Source organism: Hipposideros armiger, unplaced genomic scaffold, assembly GCF_001890085.2.
Source record: "Hipposideros armiger isolate ML-2016 unplaced genomic scaffold, ASM189008v1 scaffold_25, whole genome shotgun sequence".
NCBI lineage: Eukaryota > Metazoa > Chordata > Mammalia > Chiroptera > Hipposideridae > Hipposideros > Hipposideros armiger.
Genome location: NW_017731375.1, coordinates 5398443 through 5416267, shown reverse-complemented (window position 1 = coordinate 5416267; position 17825 = coordinate 5398443). Strand labels below are relative to the sequence as shown.

The 17825-nt window shown below is 42.2% G+C and overlaps 1 protein-coding gene across 6 annotated transcripts in view; it reads left to right on the top strand.

Moving 5' to 3' along the window:
- FBXW11 (F-box and WD repeat domain containing 11) overlaps window positions 1-17825 on the top strand; it is a 109128-nt gene that overhangs the window by 82852 nt on the left and 8451 nt on the right. For all 6 annotated transcript variants that reach the window (XM_019635958.1, XM_019635959.1, XM_019635961.1 and 3 more), the window contains 6 exons: window positions 4399-4536; window positions 9872-9990; window positions 11619-11868; window positions 14498-14616; window positions 16409-16519; window positions 17405-17483. In XM_019635958.1, coding sequence (XP_019491503.1) covers window positions 4399-4536; window positions 9872-9990; window positions 11619-11868; window positions 14498-14616; window positions 16409-16519; window positions 17405-17483 — 816 coding nt within the window. The remainder of the gene's footprint in view (window positions 1-4398; window positions 4537-9871; window positions 9991-11618; window positions 11869-14497; window positions 14617-16408; window positions 16520-17404; window positions 17484-17825) is intronic.

Sequence of the window (17825 nt, the reverse complement as noted above, 5' to 3'; positions counted from 1 at the left end):
AGGAAATGAGGATGAGAGAAATGAATTCTGGGAGGAATAAATAAGAATTCTTAGCTTTCTGCAAAGGTTCATCTCCCAGCGTGGTCTTGCCACAGAGCTAGGGGGTTTGGAGTGCATCTGAATTGAGAAGGAATTACTGGAAATCAGAGGCACGTTCCTAAAGGAAGCAGCTCTATTTTCTTTGCTATCTAGAGTCTTAATTGTTATTATTAGCATCATTATTATTAATGATGAGCTTGCTGTTAGGTATTTTGCTACAGTGATGTAATTTAATCCTCAAATTGTCAAAACTGAGATTCTTAGGTTAAAGCCTATGCTCTTTTCACTCTACCACACCCTCAAGTGTCGCTCAGCTGAGATGGGAGTTGGTACAGTACACTCCGTCAGGCAGAGTTCTGACGCCTCAAACTTGGATTTTTCCCCTTTGCCATTTCAGAGTAGTGGCAAACTCTCATGTGAGATGCCTTTTGCCTCCTTTTATTCACTGGATTAAAGCCTTTGAAGCACCCTCCTTGGAATGGACCACTAGTGAAATGATGGTGTGTTGTATCGCACCTTTTAATAAACCACATTTTATTCACGGAAAGTGGGGAGCTTTTTTGTGGTTTACAGACTTGATATTAACATTGTCCTGACCAGAAAATGCTGAAACTTGCCCACCCACCCAGTTGTGTTTAGGCTTCTAAAAATAATGTTATTCCTCCATACTCAGACATCTGTTTTCACTCTATTGCCAATTTAAATGCCGCTGTATACTCTGTGTATCATGGCTACTTTCCCAGTATTTTGAAAATTTGCACAGGGTAAGGGGATTTTACAAGTTCTCAAAAACACGAAATATTTCTCTACAGTAGCCACACCACATGATGCCGAAGTGAAATGGCAGGTATCTGCATAATTGCAGGGGTGCACCTGTGTGTGCTCTGCTTGCCTGCTGCTGAGGTTAGTTGAATTTCATGTGGAGGCTGAGCCCCTTCCTGGGAGTGGTTGGGGAGGGCTAGGGCTCTCGGCATTAAATATCAGCCGAGACGGGGACCACCATTCCTGGCAGTTGGGTGAAAAGATTGTTTTGGTCCGTGTTCTCCACAAACAAGGAAGAAGATCCCTGCCGCCGTTCATAGGCACTCTGATGAGCACTCCACATGTGTCATCGCATTTGATCCTAACAGTTTTGAGGAAGTAGGTATTATTTTCCCCATATTTACAGAGAAGGAAACTGCAGCTCAAAAGTCCAAGTCATTTGCTAAAGCTGCTAACGGACCCAGGAGTTTTCTACCACAATGGGCTGCCTTCCATTTTTCAGGGGCTAGTTGTTCTACAAAAGACCTGGCTTGGAAGCATTCTAGTAAGAGTTGAGGTCATGAAATAAGGTGGTAGGTAGTATTTTGGGCAGGCACAGTCAGCAGGAAGTGCTGCTTTCTTTTGTGGGTGGCCTTGGGAATCGAGAAGATTGAATTAGGAATGAGACGGGCTGGTGTGCAGCAAAGCAGCCCCCTCCCTGATCTGGGTTAGTGTCTCTTTCCTGGAATTCTGAGACAGACTACACTTGTTTGGGGATTAGGGAACCTAGTAATTTTTAAAACAGCCCTAAGTGGGACTTCTCAAATGATCCATCAAGAATTACTTGCCAAACTTTTTCTTTTAAAATTCAGATATGTGTGTTAGGAAATTAGGCTCTTTCTAAGTGTTGAGAAGCTAAGCCGTTTCCTAACTTCCATTCGACTTAGAATGAAAGCCTATTGTCTAGCGGAGCTTTGGAGAGGTCCTGGCATCTGGCTCTTGTTTGAGGGTGGGAGGTAGAGAGCATGGCTCAGCCTTTCCATTGGGTGGTGGTCTCTGTCCAGACACCCCAGGGCAGATGTAACACAGGCTGATGGCGTTGCCTCAGCTCCTCTCTGCTGTATGGCTTTAGGCACAGTAAGAGGGAGGCAAGCCACCCAGTTCTAGAAAACACTGCAGAGCAGAGAGAGAACGTGTAGGGAATTCTTTTTCGTATGGGGAGTCCCCCACTCCTTCATTTTAAACTAAAAAAAAATTTCTATTCAAATTCCCATGTGATAGTAAATGGGTTTTTTCTAGTCACTGAAATATGTAGTGTTAACAAAGCCTTACTGATTCAGTAATATTTATAAAATAACTATGTCTTAAAACTAAGAACAGCGATATGAATTTAAAGAAGAACACCTGATGTGTGTGTGTGACATGCTACATACTCATCTTTGTGATACTTTGGGTTTATAGCAGCACCTCTGAGCCCCCAGAGGGTGTAGCCGGAATCTCAGTAATGAGTGCCAAGAGTCCCAGGCCGTGAGTAAGACTTGTTACCACGATGTCTGCCTCCTGAGTCAGCATTTTCCTGGTGTGCTTAGCATGCTGAGGTGTGTCAGCCACTACCTGAAAATACCGTTTCTCTAAATGATTCCAAGCACTGAGTTCAGTTTAAGAAATTCTTTATATTCTAGACCCTTTTTTAAAAAGTTGCTTATACAGACAGATCTGTTACCAACCTTGATAGAGGTAGCAGAGGTAGGTGAAGCAATGTGCATTCATGTTTGATGTTTACAAAGGCACTGGAGGTGATGCTGCTGGCTTAGCAGCTCTGACCTGGTAGCAGCCGGGCAGGCGAAAAATTCCCTGCTCCCAGCATCTCCATGGCACCTCCCTCGGGTGTGCTATCCTGCCCTCCCTCAAGGCTGTGTGTGGGAGCTCGTGGAGAGCAGGGATTGTGTTTCTAGGCTCTGTGCTAATTCCTGAGGTCACAAGTGGTGAAACACTTTCCTTTTAGATAAATGTGTGTCAATATCTCCAACCCTCCGTTTCTTTTTCTGTAAGAGGAGGACAATAACCTTGGTTTCAGAGTTGTGATGATTAAATTAGCTATAAACCATGTAAAAAAAGCACATAGCCTAGTGTTATGAAAACATAGTACCTAGCACGTAACACTCAGTGAATTTTAACATTTTAGAGCCATACAGAAGCATATTGCCTTCAAAATAAGAGGAAGTATGGTCTGTTAGATGCCAGCAGAGCCAGTAATTAAGTGCTTATCATGAATGAAGCTGAGATTTAGCTCCTTTATTTAGCAAAGCAACTAATTAAACTTTTAGCTACTTATAATTAACTACTCAGAGCTAATCTTTTAAACTACATTCTGAATTTAGGTATAAATTATTCTGGTCCCTGTGGTCCCCTAATTTCAAGAATCAGGAGTTTACCCTTTGGTAGTTCTTACTTAGTAGAAACTTGGTGTTTTTTCATCCTGAAAATCCCTCATACGCACTACCAAAGGTTAGGCCTTCCAGTGCTCTGGGCATGACCCACTTCCTCTTACACTTTGCCTACTGGTCCAGTGCCACAGCACTGTTTATCTCCTTAAGTCCTGCAGCACTGAAGTTTTTAATCACTCATTTGGCATTTATATTTTATCTGGAGTTGTTACTGATATTATATTCTGTGTTTACTGCCTGAATAGCTAGGACTATACTACTTTATAGACACTGCACATCTTAGTGGAAAAAACATGGACTCAAGAGTCAGGAAGAGCTGCGTATGATTTCCAGTGTGTCCAAGTACTACTTTTGTGGCCTCAGGCAAATTAAGCCCCTTCCTTGTTTGAGAAAGGGAAATAAGAACTTCCTTCCAAGGTTAATACGTGGATCATTTAACCCAACAAACATTTAGAGTATATCCAGTTCTAGATGTTATGTGCCTATATACTCGAGTGGCGCCTCCTTTGAAAGCAGCATGTTTCCTGTTGATCCTTTAATCCCGTGTCTGTCTAGCACAGTTAGTACCTGGAATACGCTGGCGTCTCAGTAAGTGGTGCATGAATGATGAAAGAGTGAGACTCCAGGGCTGAAATGTGCCATTCTTAGAATAAGTCTGAGGGAAGATTAAAAATGGATAACAAATAAAATTTTTCCTATAGTAGTTGGCGTGTAGTAATAGTTTAATATCTTTTCTCAATGATCACGACAATGCTTTGGATGGAAACGCAGATTGTCAGTATATGCTTGATGTTGGTGGTGGTCTCCTGCCAAATATTTTAATTGGCATTAGAGAGTGACCCAATGAGTTACTATTTATTTGTATGTTTTGGATGCAAATGGCATTCTTTAAACATACCGACTTCTGTCTAGGCCTTTTTTTTTTTTTCAAACCCAACCCAAACTCATTGGAAATCCTATGATAGTTGCCAGACGGGCAGGGAACGTTTGAGAAAAAAACATTGTTGGGCTAATGTCTTACTTGGAAAAGAGCGTGATTCCTGTCCACAGACAGTTATGCAAACCCAGATGGGGTATCGGTGGTATGCTGTTCCTGGAAGCAACGCCAAAGTCTGAAGCCTAATAGAATAGTTGATTCACAAAAACTCATATGTTGCCTTCTTTTCCCCAGACTATAGAATCTAACTGGCGGTGTGGACGACACAACTTGCAGAGGATTCAGTGCCGCTCTGAAAATAGTAAAGGTGTCTACTGTTTACAGTATGATGATGAAAAAATTATCAGTGGCCTACGAGATAATTCTATTAAGGTGAATGACTATTTTGCATGTATTATTTTTAAAATTGTGGTTACATGTTAGACACGAGACATGACAACTTCGTCATTTATTTCAGATTGGTTTATCTGTTCCACTCAGTCTTGGCAGGTCTCAGTGGCTCTGAAGAACTAGCGGCAGAGTATTTTCCTGTACGAAGGCTAGATTCCTGGGCGTCTCCTGATTCCCACCCTTCTCTAAGCACACTTACTTTCTGTATTCTGTATTTAGCTGTGCATAGAAATTATCTCAGAGCAATTTGGGTTATGCTATCATTCACTTTTCAGTAGTAGATAACCGGGATTATTTCTCTGTGTTTATTGTTTGGCGACTGATCTGATAGATAATATTGTTTTGCATTGTTTGTAGCTTATTTTCTCTTATCTAAGAAACCATTGGGTTTTTTAACCATTTTTAAAAATTATAATTTACTTATAGGAAAATTCGCTTGTTTTGGTGTAAAGCCCTATGAGTTTTGACAAGCACAAAAATTGTATAACCGTAACAGTAATGAAGATGCAGAACAGTTGGATTGCGAAAAGTTCCCTCATCCTGCCCCTTAGGCACTGGCCACTGCTGATCGTTTTTCCTGTCCCTATAATTTTGCCTTTTCAAGAATGTCCTATAAATGGACTCACACAGCATGGAGCCTTTTGAGTCTGGCTGCTTATACTTAGTATAGTGCATTTGCGATTCATCTGTCATTGCATTTAGCAACAGCTGATTACTTTTTACTGCTGAGTAGTAGTCCACTTAATCGGTATGCCACAGTGTGCTTATCTGTTTACCTGCTGAAGGACATTTGTGCTTCCAGTCTTTCTCAATTATGAATAAAGACACTATAAACATATGCACACAAGTTTTTGTGAGATCATAAATTTCAGTTCACTTGAGCAAAAAACCCAGGAGTGGGATTGCTGACTCATGTGGTAAGTGTATGTATGTTTTGCTTGCTAAGGAACTGCCAAGCGGTTTTCCAGAGTGGCTGTATATCCCATTTTCCATTCTCATCAGCAGTGTATGAGAGTTCCTTGTGTTCTGCTTGCTTGTCAGTCCTTGGTATTCTCAGTTTTTTTATATTAGCCATCTTAATAGGTATGTAGACATGTCTCATTTTATTTCCCCAATTACTGATGATAATGAGCATCTTCTCACTTACCTGTGTTTATTTGCCATCTGTATATGCGTTGGTAAAGTGTCTGTTCAGATCTTTTGTCTGTTTTTTAACTGGGTTGTTTGTTTTTATATTATCAAGTTTTGAGAGTTCTTTGTATATTCTGCATGCAAGTCCTTTGTTAGATATATTTTGCAAATATTTTCTTCCACTCTGAGACTTCTTTTCATTTTCTTAATGTTATCTTTTATAAAGCAGAAGATTTTCATTTTGATGAAATCCAGTTTACCAGTTTTTCCTTTATGAATCATGCTTTTGATGTCATAACAAAGAAGTCTTTCACTGAGCTTTTTGAATCTGTAAATTTATGTCTTTCATTCACCCAATTTCAGAAGTTGTGGCCATCACTTTTTCAAGTATTTTTTTCTGCACCAATTTCTCCTTTCCTCTGAGACTCTTAACTACATAAATATTTGATACTGTCACTCATTTTTTTTCAGTCTTTTTTCCCCCTCTTCTTTACTGGATAATTTCTATTAGTCTATCTTCAAGTTGACCAAAGTTTTCATCTTTCATTTCTAAATGTTTTGGCGTTACTCTAGTAAGTTGAACATAGATTTACCATGTGACCATACATATATATACCCAAAGAACCTAAAACAAGTGGTCAGAAACTTGTACGCAAAGTCCACAGCAGTACTGTGCACAATAGTCAAAATGGAAAAGCCCAAATTACCATTAACTGATTAATGAATAAGTAAATGTCGTATAGCCATAAAATTAAATATTATTCAGTCATAAAAATGAATGATGTACTCATACTGGCTACCACATGCATGAGTCCTGTAAACATGGTGACTGAAAGAATCTAGCCACAAATGGCCATATATGCAGTGACTCAATTCCATGACACATCCAATATAGGAAAATCCATATAGACAGAAAGGAGGTTAGTGTTAGCCGTGGCCCAGTCTAAATTCGAGAATAGGGAGTGATTGCCTGATGGTATGGGGTTTCCTTTTGATGGTTTGCAATTAGTGCATATTCCATAGATGTGGCTTCTATTATGCTATTGCCCCTTATTGAGTAAAGTTTTTTTTTTAAAGATTTTTTTTTATTTTATTTTTTATTGGTGAATTGGGGGGATGGGAACAGTGCTGGGGAATTGGGGAAAGGGGAACAGACAAGTTGCTGTCGTTTTGTTCTTCAATCTAGTTGTGGAGGATGTTGCTTCACTGGCCCAAGTTGGCACCATCATTGCGCTCTTCTCTGGCGAGGCCGATCAGTCGCCGGCTTCTGGACTGCCGTTCACTGCGGCTGCTGGCCGCTCACGCTGGCTGCTGGCCACACACGGTAGCCCATGGCAACCCACTGCCACAGGGACTGCAGCCCACGCCGTCGCCGGCGACTCATGGCAGCCCAGCTCCAGGTTGAGCTGTTGTTCAGCATCTTAGCTGTGGAGGGCAGTGTCACTGGCCCTCATATGTGGGATCCGAACCGGGGCCCTCTGGCATCCCAAGCGAGTTCTTAACCATCGCGCCACTCGGCCGGCCCTAAAGTTTTTATTTCAGATAGTGTAGTTCGTATTTTTTATTTCTCTGCTGAGAACGTCTCTCTTTTCATTTGCATCAAGTGTATTTATCTTTACCATGGAGTGTAGTTACAATACCTGCTTTGAAGCCTTGACCATGACAACATCTGGGTATTCTCCAGCTTGTCATGGTTGATTGTCTGTTCCCTTGAGAATCGATCACTTTTCTTGGTTTTTGTATGTTAAGTAATTTTGGATTGTATCTTGGACATGTTGTGTATTATATTGTGAAGACTATGGTTCTGCTAAAGCTCTCAGGAGAATTGGTGTATGTTTTGAAGCAGGTGGTTAACCTAGCTAGTTAGGGTCCTTGACCTCAGCAGAGGGAGTTGGGGAGGCAATGTGGGGATGACAAGGCTGGGGGTTAGTTCTAATGTCTTTTCTGCTTTTCAAAGCCTTTGTCATGCTCCTTTGGGTCTGTCTTGGGCTTGCACTGCCCAGGAGTTGGTCTGAGACTTCAGCAGTGTTTTAAATACCAGCTCACTTTTTACAGCCTTTGTCATTTGGGAGCAGTCTATCTAGTCATGTGTTGTGTGGGTTTTCATAGAGAATCGGGGGATCCTTTTTTGCAGATATTTCCTCTCAGATTTCCCTGAGTCTCTCCTGCCCTCGGGGTTCCTTTTTACCTTTTCCTCAGGGCAGAAAATGGGGTTTCTCTTGGAATTTCAGTTATCTGTCCACTGCTTATGCAGTGCATCTGCGTGACTGGTGCCTGTCCTTGGATCAAAGCCATGTGAGAAGCAGGGGGGGAGGGTCCTCCATGTATTCTTTGGCCCCCTAGGATCCCTTTTTCTTGTCTTTCTGTCCGGAAAGAGTGGTTTCTCTCAGAATTTTGACTGCCAGTGTCACTAGTTCACTGTGCAGCTCTCTAATCTGGACCCGCCTTTGGGCCAAAGTCACAGTGGGAAGAAATGAGGAAACTAGCAAAAAGAATAATAAACACCCCCATGTGGATAGCATCTTCATCTTTTACTTCTTTCCATGATCCACTTGCTTTTTTCTCCCTCCTCCCCTCATACTTTTCAAGTCCTCAGCTCATTGCTTTTGTGTTTTGTTTGAGTTTTTAGTGATAGTCAACTGAAGAGATAGTTTGTAGTGAGCACTCTGCATCTTGGCCCCTTTTCTATATTGTTTTACTTGGGGTGAGTTAAAGATGTTTTGGGGTTGTTGGGGTTTTTTTTCCACTTGTTCGTTTTTCATTTAAAAAAAATACAAAGTAGTGGAATGTCAATAATTCAGATAACTTAGGGCAAACAGCACTCTGAATTATAGCATGTAAACACACCGTTTCACTGGTTTCCTATATGTTTGGCAAGTTTCCCAAAAGGTATTCTGTGGATATAAATCTAAAGGGTGTTATTTTGAAGAGTAATGTCCTTCAAACAAATTTAGAAAACACTGCATGCTGTGTATCTCCTTAGAAAGTCACAGGATACAGTAGCACATAAAGGCTCTGAGAAGGCCTGCAGTAGAGACACCTGGTATTTCCCAACTTCCAAAACAGAACTCTATTTTTATGTAACTTATTGATTGCCCTAACCTGTAGCTATAAATATACTCTAACAAGAGTGACATATGTTGCTGTTTAGTTTTGGCAGTTCTTTAAGGAATAGATAAGGATGGTCTATAAGGACCTTATCAAAGCATGGCCATGGGCTTGCATTTCATTTACACTGGATGTGTTTCTAAAGAGTTCTCTTAACGGAGGCACACCCAGGTTTAAGTTAAGTTACATTTGATTTATAAGACAGAACAGTAGAACGGAAATGCACTGCAGAGGGTGCATCTCAATTTCTAGATCTAGCCATCATTCCAGTGGTTGAAAACATTTTGTGCTTCGTTCTGCTTTGGTCCTTCATCACTAATCAGTCTTTCAAAATCACTGTGGTTCTATTAGGGCAGAAATTAAAAGCAAGCCTTGCTATTTTATAGAAAGTCGCTTAACTGCTTATAGCACTGCAGTATCTTGGCCATTTGTAATGAACTTGAGGGACACTGCAAGCTATAATACTCTTTTACAAGGTCAGAGACCAGGTCCACAGAATATATTTTTAACCATCCAAAAGAAGGGAGAAAAAGAGCACTGAGAGTACAAAACTAACTATTACATTTTACTTCATTTTAATATGTTTTTCTTTTTGAAAATGTACAGCCATTATGTCAGTATATAGACAACTTTTATTATAATATTTTTTAAAACACCACTCTGTAATAAAGCATTATATTTTCTCATTACAAACTTCATAGTATACATTGAAATTTTTCAGAAATGTTGAACATTTTTCAATTAAAATCTTTTGTAAACAAACAGAATGGATTAAGGGGTGTGCATTTTTAAAGGCATTGTTTTCCAGCGGGCAAGCCAACTCTTTGGGTAGAGTTTATTTTAAAATTCCCCTTATAAGGCTGTTAAGTATAGTGAGTACAGGGGCAGAGTAAACAAAATAGTACATCTATTCTGGAAGTTATTCAATATTGGTTCTTGTCATTTCCCACCCGTTTGATGTTTAACTCTTATTTACTGTAAGCAGTTTGTGTTATTTTACGACTCAGAAAATAAGGTGAGACAAACATGTATCAGAACGTGAAACACTAAATCCCTGTGGTTGGTCTTGTCTCAATAGATCTGGGATAAAACCAGCTTGGAATGTTTGAAAGTGCTGACGGGGCACACTGGCTCTGTGCTGTGTCTCCAGTATGATGAACGCGTCATTGTGACTGGCTCTTCAGACTCTACAGTGAGGTGAGTGACTGGGTTTCACTGGTCTGAACACGTGTGCCTTCCACGAGCAGATGGGAGAGTCTCACCATCTTCTGTGATGCGCGCACACACACGCTGTATGTGCTTTTGTGTGCTGTCTTTCAAAACCACTGTTGGTGGAGGTGCATTTGAGCTAAGTTGGGAAAGCTCACTTTTGTTTAGGTCCTGTTTGCATCGCCCCACAATACAGAGTTGAATGGCAACGTGCTTTCCTATCAAAGCACATTGTCTGGAATTTGGCTAGCTTTCTCCCAGAGACCATGCTCCAGGGCAGAGAAAAAGAAGGCAGGTGTTGAAGGAAGGTGGTGGGCAGTAACCTACAAGTACTGGACGAGTCAGGAGCAGCTGTTGGCAGAACCTTGTGAGGGACACAGAACGTGTGCCAGATGTTTTATAGACTTATCCTATTCTCACATCAACCTTTCTAATTAGGTAGGTATTATCTTCTTTTTCTATAGATGTATTAGGAAACCAGGATCAGAGAGGTTAAGTTATTTGCTCAGAGTCACATAGTTAATTTTGAACCTTGAATTTATATCTTTCAAGTCTGCCTTCATATTATGTCACCTTTCTAGTAATGGAGACCTTGTTTTCAGACGCCAGCCCTTGGGCAGAGTGATGAAACTGGGAATAGCAGTGTCCCCAGTAGATGGGAAGCAGTGACGCTGCTTGGAAGTTGAGAGTAGAGAGGAAGCACTGTTGGAATCCACTTCTAAACCGCTGGCACACACAATCCCGATGGCTTTGGACTTCATCAGAGCCTGGGGATGATACAGTGAAGCCTCGGCTGGACTGCTGGTGCCTAGGGGAGGACATGTCATGTGGAGCGGAGGGAAATGGCTCTTCTAGGCCGACTCAGAGACTTGAAGAGGGTTGTTTTACAGGCACAGCTGAGGGATTGCAATAGTCACCCGCATGCCCAGTGTGCTTTCCCTGACTCGGTGCTTCCCGGCCGCTACCTCTCAGCCTTAGAGGCCTGAGTCTTTCCTCTGCTCTGCGTGAACTTGTCCTCCGAATAGGAGATTGGGGTGACAGAAAGCTATGACATGAAAGGGCTGCCCCTAAGAACCCCATATCTCCAGGTGAACCAATTGGGAGACACTGGCTTTGTCCATAAGGCAGTTGGGTAAGTAGATGGGTGTGGGGATTGATGAGACATGGCGCACAGTCCGTGGATTCAGAGGCCTGTCAAAGGTCAAAAAAGAACCTCAAGCTTGGAACTGTCCTCAGTTCCCCAGCCACCAAGTCCCCTTCCCCCATCATCTCAAACTCCTTGCAAAGCCCACTTACTCGAAGAACCTTTTTTTTTTTTTTTTTGTCTGCCATCAACCACAAGCCTTCAAACATAATCCCTGAAAAACTATTAAATAAACCTAAACCTGGGCAGAGCCAGAGTTGGCCCTCTTTTCTGAAACCTTCCCAACATTCGGCAAATAGAGAGATTGCTTTGGCGGCTCCTTTTAAGCATGTACTTAGGTGTCAGGTCCTTGTCTCCCAATACAGGTAAAATCCACACCTCCGGGCCTGTTGCTAAGAATGGGCCCAGAGCACAGATGCCAGAATCTTTTCCCGGCTGTCTCCGTAATCAGTGCTGTGCTTTTCTCCTCTAGAGTCTGGGATGTGAACACAGGCGAGGTTCTGAACACGCTGATCCACCACAACGAGGCTGTGCTGCACCTGCGCTTCAGCAACGGCCTGATGGTTACCTGTTCCAAGGACCGCTCGATCGCTGTGTGGGACATGGCCTCTGCCACCGATATCACGCTGCGCCGTGTCCTGGTCGGCCACCGCGCCGCTGTCAACGTCGTGGACTTTGATGATAAGTACATCGTGTCCGCCTCTGGTGACAGGACCATCAAAGTAAGTCTGCAGTTACAACCCTTCTTGCTGCCGTCTCTTGTAGAGTGGAAAGAAAGCAGAGGTGGCTTATGTCGAAGCTGGTGCCGGGCAAGGTCTTTCTCCTCCTCTGTTTGTGCTTAGGAACCCTTGAGGCCACCCCATTCTGCATGCTTCTAGAGTTATAGGCAGTGAGGAGAAAGGGGTCATGGGACCAGGATAGAGAACAGTCCTGCTTCATGAAATGGCATTGCTGATCACCTTTTTAAGGAGGAGAGAACTAACCTATTGAACATACACCGTGTACCAGGAGCTTTCGCAGCACCACCTCACTCATCCCGCTCTCCGGTAGGGTAGGTGTTGCCTCCGTTTTACAGATGGGGCTCAGAGTGAAGAACTGTGCCAGGGACCACACGGCCAGCGAGCGGCAGAGCTGAAATTTGATTTAGTCCCCTGATTTTGAGAGCCTGCCATGCCCTAGTCCCGGGGCTGGGTGCTGGAGATGTGATGAATAGCACGTGTCCCTACCTTCAAGAAGTTCAAATGTGGTGGCAGACAGACATGTGACAATCACTTGGGGTATCCATAGGACGTGGTAAATGCAGTTTTGATTCCAGTATTCATGTTAATTTTTAAAATTTTAGCTTTCTTAAATTTTTATAACAGCTTTAATGAGATAATTCACGTATTATGAGTCACTATTTTAAAGCACACAGTCCAGTGGACTTCATATATTCACGTTGTATAGAACCATCACTAGGTCCAGAACATTATCATCACCCTCCAAAAGCCCTTATACCCATTGGTAGTCAACCCATATGTTCTCCCCAGGTCCCCCTGGCTATCACTAATCTACTTTCCGTCTGTGGATTTGCCTGTTCTAGACATTTCGTATAAATGGAATCATACAGTATGTGACCCTCTGTGTCTGGCTTCTTTCATGTAGTGTATTGTTTTCAAGGTTCATCCACGTACCTGGTAGCATATGTCAGTGCTTCGTTCATTCTAGTGACTGAATCAGATCCCACTGGGTGGATGGATGGACCACATTCTGTTTGTCTGCTCATCAGTTGATGAACATTCCAGTTGCTCGCACTTTTTATCTATTATGAATAACGCCTTCAACATTTTCAGTTCTCTTGGGATGGTAACTGTGTTTAACATTTTGAAGAAGTGCCAAACCGTTTTTTCAAAGTGGCTACAACAGTTTATAGCCTGACCAGCAATGTCTTAGTGTTTGGATTTGGCTGAAAAAACCTTTTTATGACCAGCACGAGGCAGCATTCTGGCATCTCACCCCACAGATCTAGGTAGCATCGAACTTCAGATTGGGTGGCCTGGAAGCTGAACAACTAGGCTTCGTGTGCGGTAATTCCCTCACCACTCAGTCATACCAGTTGGTACAAGACCAGTGCCTGGAAGTCCAGAAGGTTTGGGCCTTATTACAAAACAGCTGTCACGTAATAACAAGCGGGAGGATTTCTCCACATCCTCACCCACACTTGTTACTGTCTGTCTTTTTTATCACAGCCATCTTCGTGGGGGTGCAGTGATAGCTGTTAATTTCACTTTCCATTTCCCTAACGACTAATGATGTTGAGCATCTTTTCATGTGCTTATTGGCCATTTTTATGTCTTCTTTGGAGAAACATCTTTTTAAATCTTTTGCTCATTTAAAAAATCGGATTATGTGTCATTTTTTGTTTGGTTTTAGTTGCAGATGGTTTTTTATATGTTCTGGTAACAAGGTCCTTATCAGAAATGATTTGCAAATATTTTTTTCCATCTTGTGGGTTGTTGTTACTTTCTTGATGTTGTTCTTTGAAACACAAAACAATTTTAATTTTGATGAAGTCCAGTTTATCTTTTTTTTTTCTTTGGTTGCTTGTGCTTTTGTTGTCACATCTAAGAAACCATTGCCTCATCAAGGTCACAAAGATTTACTCCTAGGTTTTCTTCCAAGAGTTTTAAAGATTCAGATCCTACGTTAGATCTTTGAACTACTTTGAATTAAATTTTTATGTATAGTGTGAGGTAGGGGTTCAACTTCATCCTTTTGCATGTGGGATGTCCAGTTATCCCATTCCACTACTAGTGCAGCTGGTATTACTGGGCACTTTGGTTGCTTTGCGTCTCCTTTTTGGCTTATAATTTATTGTGTGTCTATGAACATCTAAGTCTTGCAGATAGTTTCACAAAAAAGGGATTATTTATTCCAGATTCATAATATTAGAAGTGATGTGTCAAAACAAAAGGAGCTGTTCAAGAAACTATGCTGAAAAGAGGAGGATGTGAAAGGTGAAGCTTTTTCACATCAGTTCCACTGCGTTTGACATGTCAGCTGGCATGAAACACAAACCTGGCCCAAACTCTTCCCTGTAGGCAGATGAATGTCTGAACCATCCCAGAGATAATCTCTTCGAGACGATCTCAAGGCTTGGAGACTTCACAACTTCCTTCTGTATTTCATTCCAGTTTTATCCCTCAGCAGGCAAGAAAATTTTATGCAGTCCAGCTTGGCCCCCTGCCTTCCAACCATGTTTCATAATCAAGTATTTTGATCATTCCTAGAAGCTCTGTTTTTTTTTTAATGGCATATCGTGAGGGGTCTTTTCTGCATTTGTTCTTAAAAAATATCGCTCATTTGTTACAGGTGTGGAGCACAAGTACCTGTGAATTTGTTCGTACTCTGAATGGGCACAAGCGAGGCATTGCCTGTCTCCAGTACAGGGACCGGCTGGTTGTGAGTGGATCATCAGATAACACCATCAGGTGGGTAGAAGTCAGTGTGCTGACAGAGCAGGCTGATGGATGTTTGCATAGTGCTGACTCATCTCCCAGTCCTAATGCTCAAAGACTCAGAGTCTCTGGGGATGCTTCAGATGAGAAAGCTTTAGGTAACGTGTATTAATCAGTGGCTCTGCATTCTAAAGGGGGTAAGCTGTGTATGCCCTGCGTGTTCTTCCAAGATTCCCCCTTGCACAAGGCTTTATAACCCAAGACCCCATAATACCAGAACACCTTAGGACAGAGGATGCTCCCGCCTGACTGGTTTCTCACCTGCGTGCCGGCCTCCTCCCGCACAGATGGGCGGGCACTTCATCTGTCTCTCCCAAGGCTCCTGTTGGTCATTCATTTTATTTCCCTTGTTTTTTCCCAACACTCAGTGTCCTTGCTTTCTAGTAAATATGACTATCCTTAAACATTTTATATCTTATTAAGAACTTGCCTTAAATATCTATTTAATTATCCCAAGTCATTGTCCCACTGTCCCAATATATGCTAGTAGCTTTTTTATAACCAAATTGCCTAATGTTTGGGCAAAATGAAGATTGGGCTCAAGATTATTTCAGAGAGAGAGGGAGGGAGGGAGGGATAGAAGGATGAAAGTCGGGGGAGAGGGAGGGAGCTATAAAACTGCTATAAGTTTTCTTTATCATTTTAAGTTTTAAGATATTATAAAAGTCAGTTTTGTACTTGAATCTTGGCTCTGTTGTATTACTTAGTATTTCAGCAATAAATAATCCTTAACTCCTTCATTGCAATTGCTGAGGTTTTACAAAATAATCATGTGTATTGCTCTACAGTTTATAGAAGGGAAGCACTTTGGAGTCATAGTGGCGGTGCCGAAGGAGCGTTCACAGTAGCTAAGATAAGCCGTCATCACTGGCATTGAGGAGATTTGCTGAGGGTGGCTGTGGTAGAATACTCATCAGCTGTGTGATAGGAGCTACTGGTGGAGAGGATAAGAAACCGTCCTTGTAGAGTTAGTGTGCTAACTTTGTTTTATGCATATTTGCTGTGACTTGTTTTTGCAAGTCATGTAGAAAAATCAATAATAGGAAAAAGTTTTTATTTCCAGAATTGTTATTTAAATCATAGACAGAGAAAAGGCTGGATATAGTCAATGGGCTTGTATTTCCAAGACACTGCACATACCTAACGAGCCTCCCACTCTGACATTGCAAACTGGACAGCCCAGTGTGCCGTGTGGATCTAGGAAGTGGTGTCCTGAAGCCTCGTAGGAGAGGGACCCCCCCGTGCTGGTGCTAACCTCAGCGGGCCGCGTGGCCTGGCCTAGGAGCTGGGGTGGAAACCGAACCTCTGGCTGGATGTGTTCCCCGGCGGCCACAACACACACACTTTTTCTCCTTTCCTGCCTGCCATCCCTAGCTCCACCGGAAACGTCCTTTTTAGACCATTGGCTACGCAGCTTCATCAACTCAGACATCAAGAGAATGTCTAGGAACTAAATATAATTGAAGTTTCCTGTTGGTTGACCTTATTTAAATAAGTAGCACACGTGATTTTTAGAAGTTTCAAACTGTGTGAAAGGAAATACAATGAAAAGTGAGGTTTCCTCCCAAGTTAGTGTTTAAAAACACACAAATGGCCTAAATGTTCATATGTATCTTTGTATGTGCTTAGTGTGGACTTGGGAGTGAGATATTTAGAAATAAGAATTCCAGAATAGTGAAAAGCACGCATGGGACAGATGTAAAGAACTTGAGGGTCATGTGATGGTATGTCGAGTTGTTTTACAGAGATCTGTTTCTCATTCAAGGCTCTGGGATATCGAATGTGGTGCCTGCCTGAGAGTTCTAGAAGGACACGAAGAGTTGGTCCGATGCATCCGCTTTGACAACAAGAGAATTGTCAGCGGGGCCTATGACGGGTACGCACCTCACGTTTTCAAATGCACTGCTGTAACCACGCCAGGAGAGGGGAGCGTGCTGGGTATTAGGCCGCTCTGTGTGCCAGGTCCTGTGCTGTGCGATGGCGGATGGCAGGTGTCATCACACCACTTGATAACGTGAGGCCGCTCAGGCCCGGAAAGATGAACTGCCATGCCCCAAACTGCACAGTAGCAGAGCCTCTGGGCTTCTATAGTTATACTTTTAACCGTTGTTATAAACTCAGGTAAGAACTCCGCTTGTGGGGGTATTCAGGTCTTTGCCCGAGCCCTTAAACCAGGCTTTTTTTGTTGTTGTTGTTGTCGAGTTCAATGATAAATTTCTTTTCCCCTTTTGGTGAATTGATCAAGTCCTCTTTTAAAAGCCTCACAACTTTTAAATGAGCAAATGGCAACTGTAAACCTTTCAAGATGACCTTATTATATACCTCACAAATGGGTTTGTTGGTCTGTTTACACTCCTATTAGTAACTTACAGCATTTGCTGAGTTTGGAGGAATGTATCCTTGGAATGTCATGGAGAGCCCTAGCTTCTATCAGCAGCACCTAGTCAGCCCTCGAGAGCCCCCTGATGAATGGATTCGGAGACATGATTATCAAGTCAGGAATTGAGTTAAGATAATCTGAAGTTGTTTTCTTGTCTCTCTTCAAATAATATTTCTTCACGGTTTCAGCCGTTCTGAGAATGTTCAGGTCCTTATTTTTTCCCAAATCAAGTGTAATTGGTTTAAATGACTTGTAAAAACATAAGCATGTTCCCATTAACTTTTATGATAGGCAGTTCAAATGCTTTTCTGTCAAGGAAATGCTTGACAGCATTTAAAATGTTAACTTTTCTACTAATTGCAATCTCATTTCTCTTTCCAGGAAAATTAAAGTTTGGGATTTGCAAGCTGCTCTTGACCCTCGAGCCCCAGCAAGCACCCTGTGTTTGCGTACCTTGGTGGTATGTGAGCTGTGGAGACGGGAAGTGGCTCCCTGTGCAGGAGGATGGCCGCCCACAGATAGACCTGCCTGGGTGTATCGCTAGAAACCTTGTGTCTTCACAGAAATGCCCTGTTCTGTTAATTTTGTTTAGTCAAACTCAGAGCGTTTTGGCATGTGCATAACAGCAAGGTCTTTTCTAAGGAGCATTAATATAGCTTAGTGTATGGGAGCAGCCTTCCTCGTTTATAGGTAGACTGGTTTTCTCATAGAGCACAAAGAATTTCCTTCCTCCCTCCTTGAGAGATTGCTTAATATGGGTATCTGGTTATGTTATACTTTTATAACACAGCATACTTTTGTA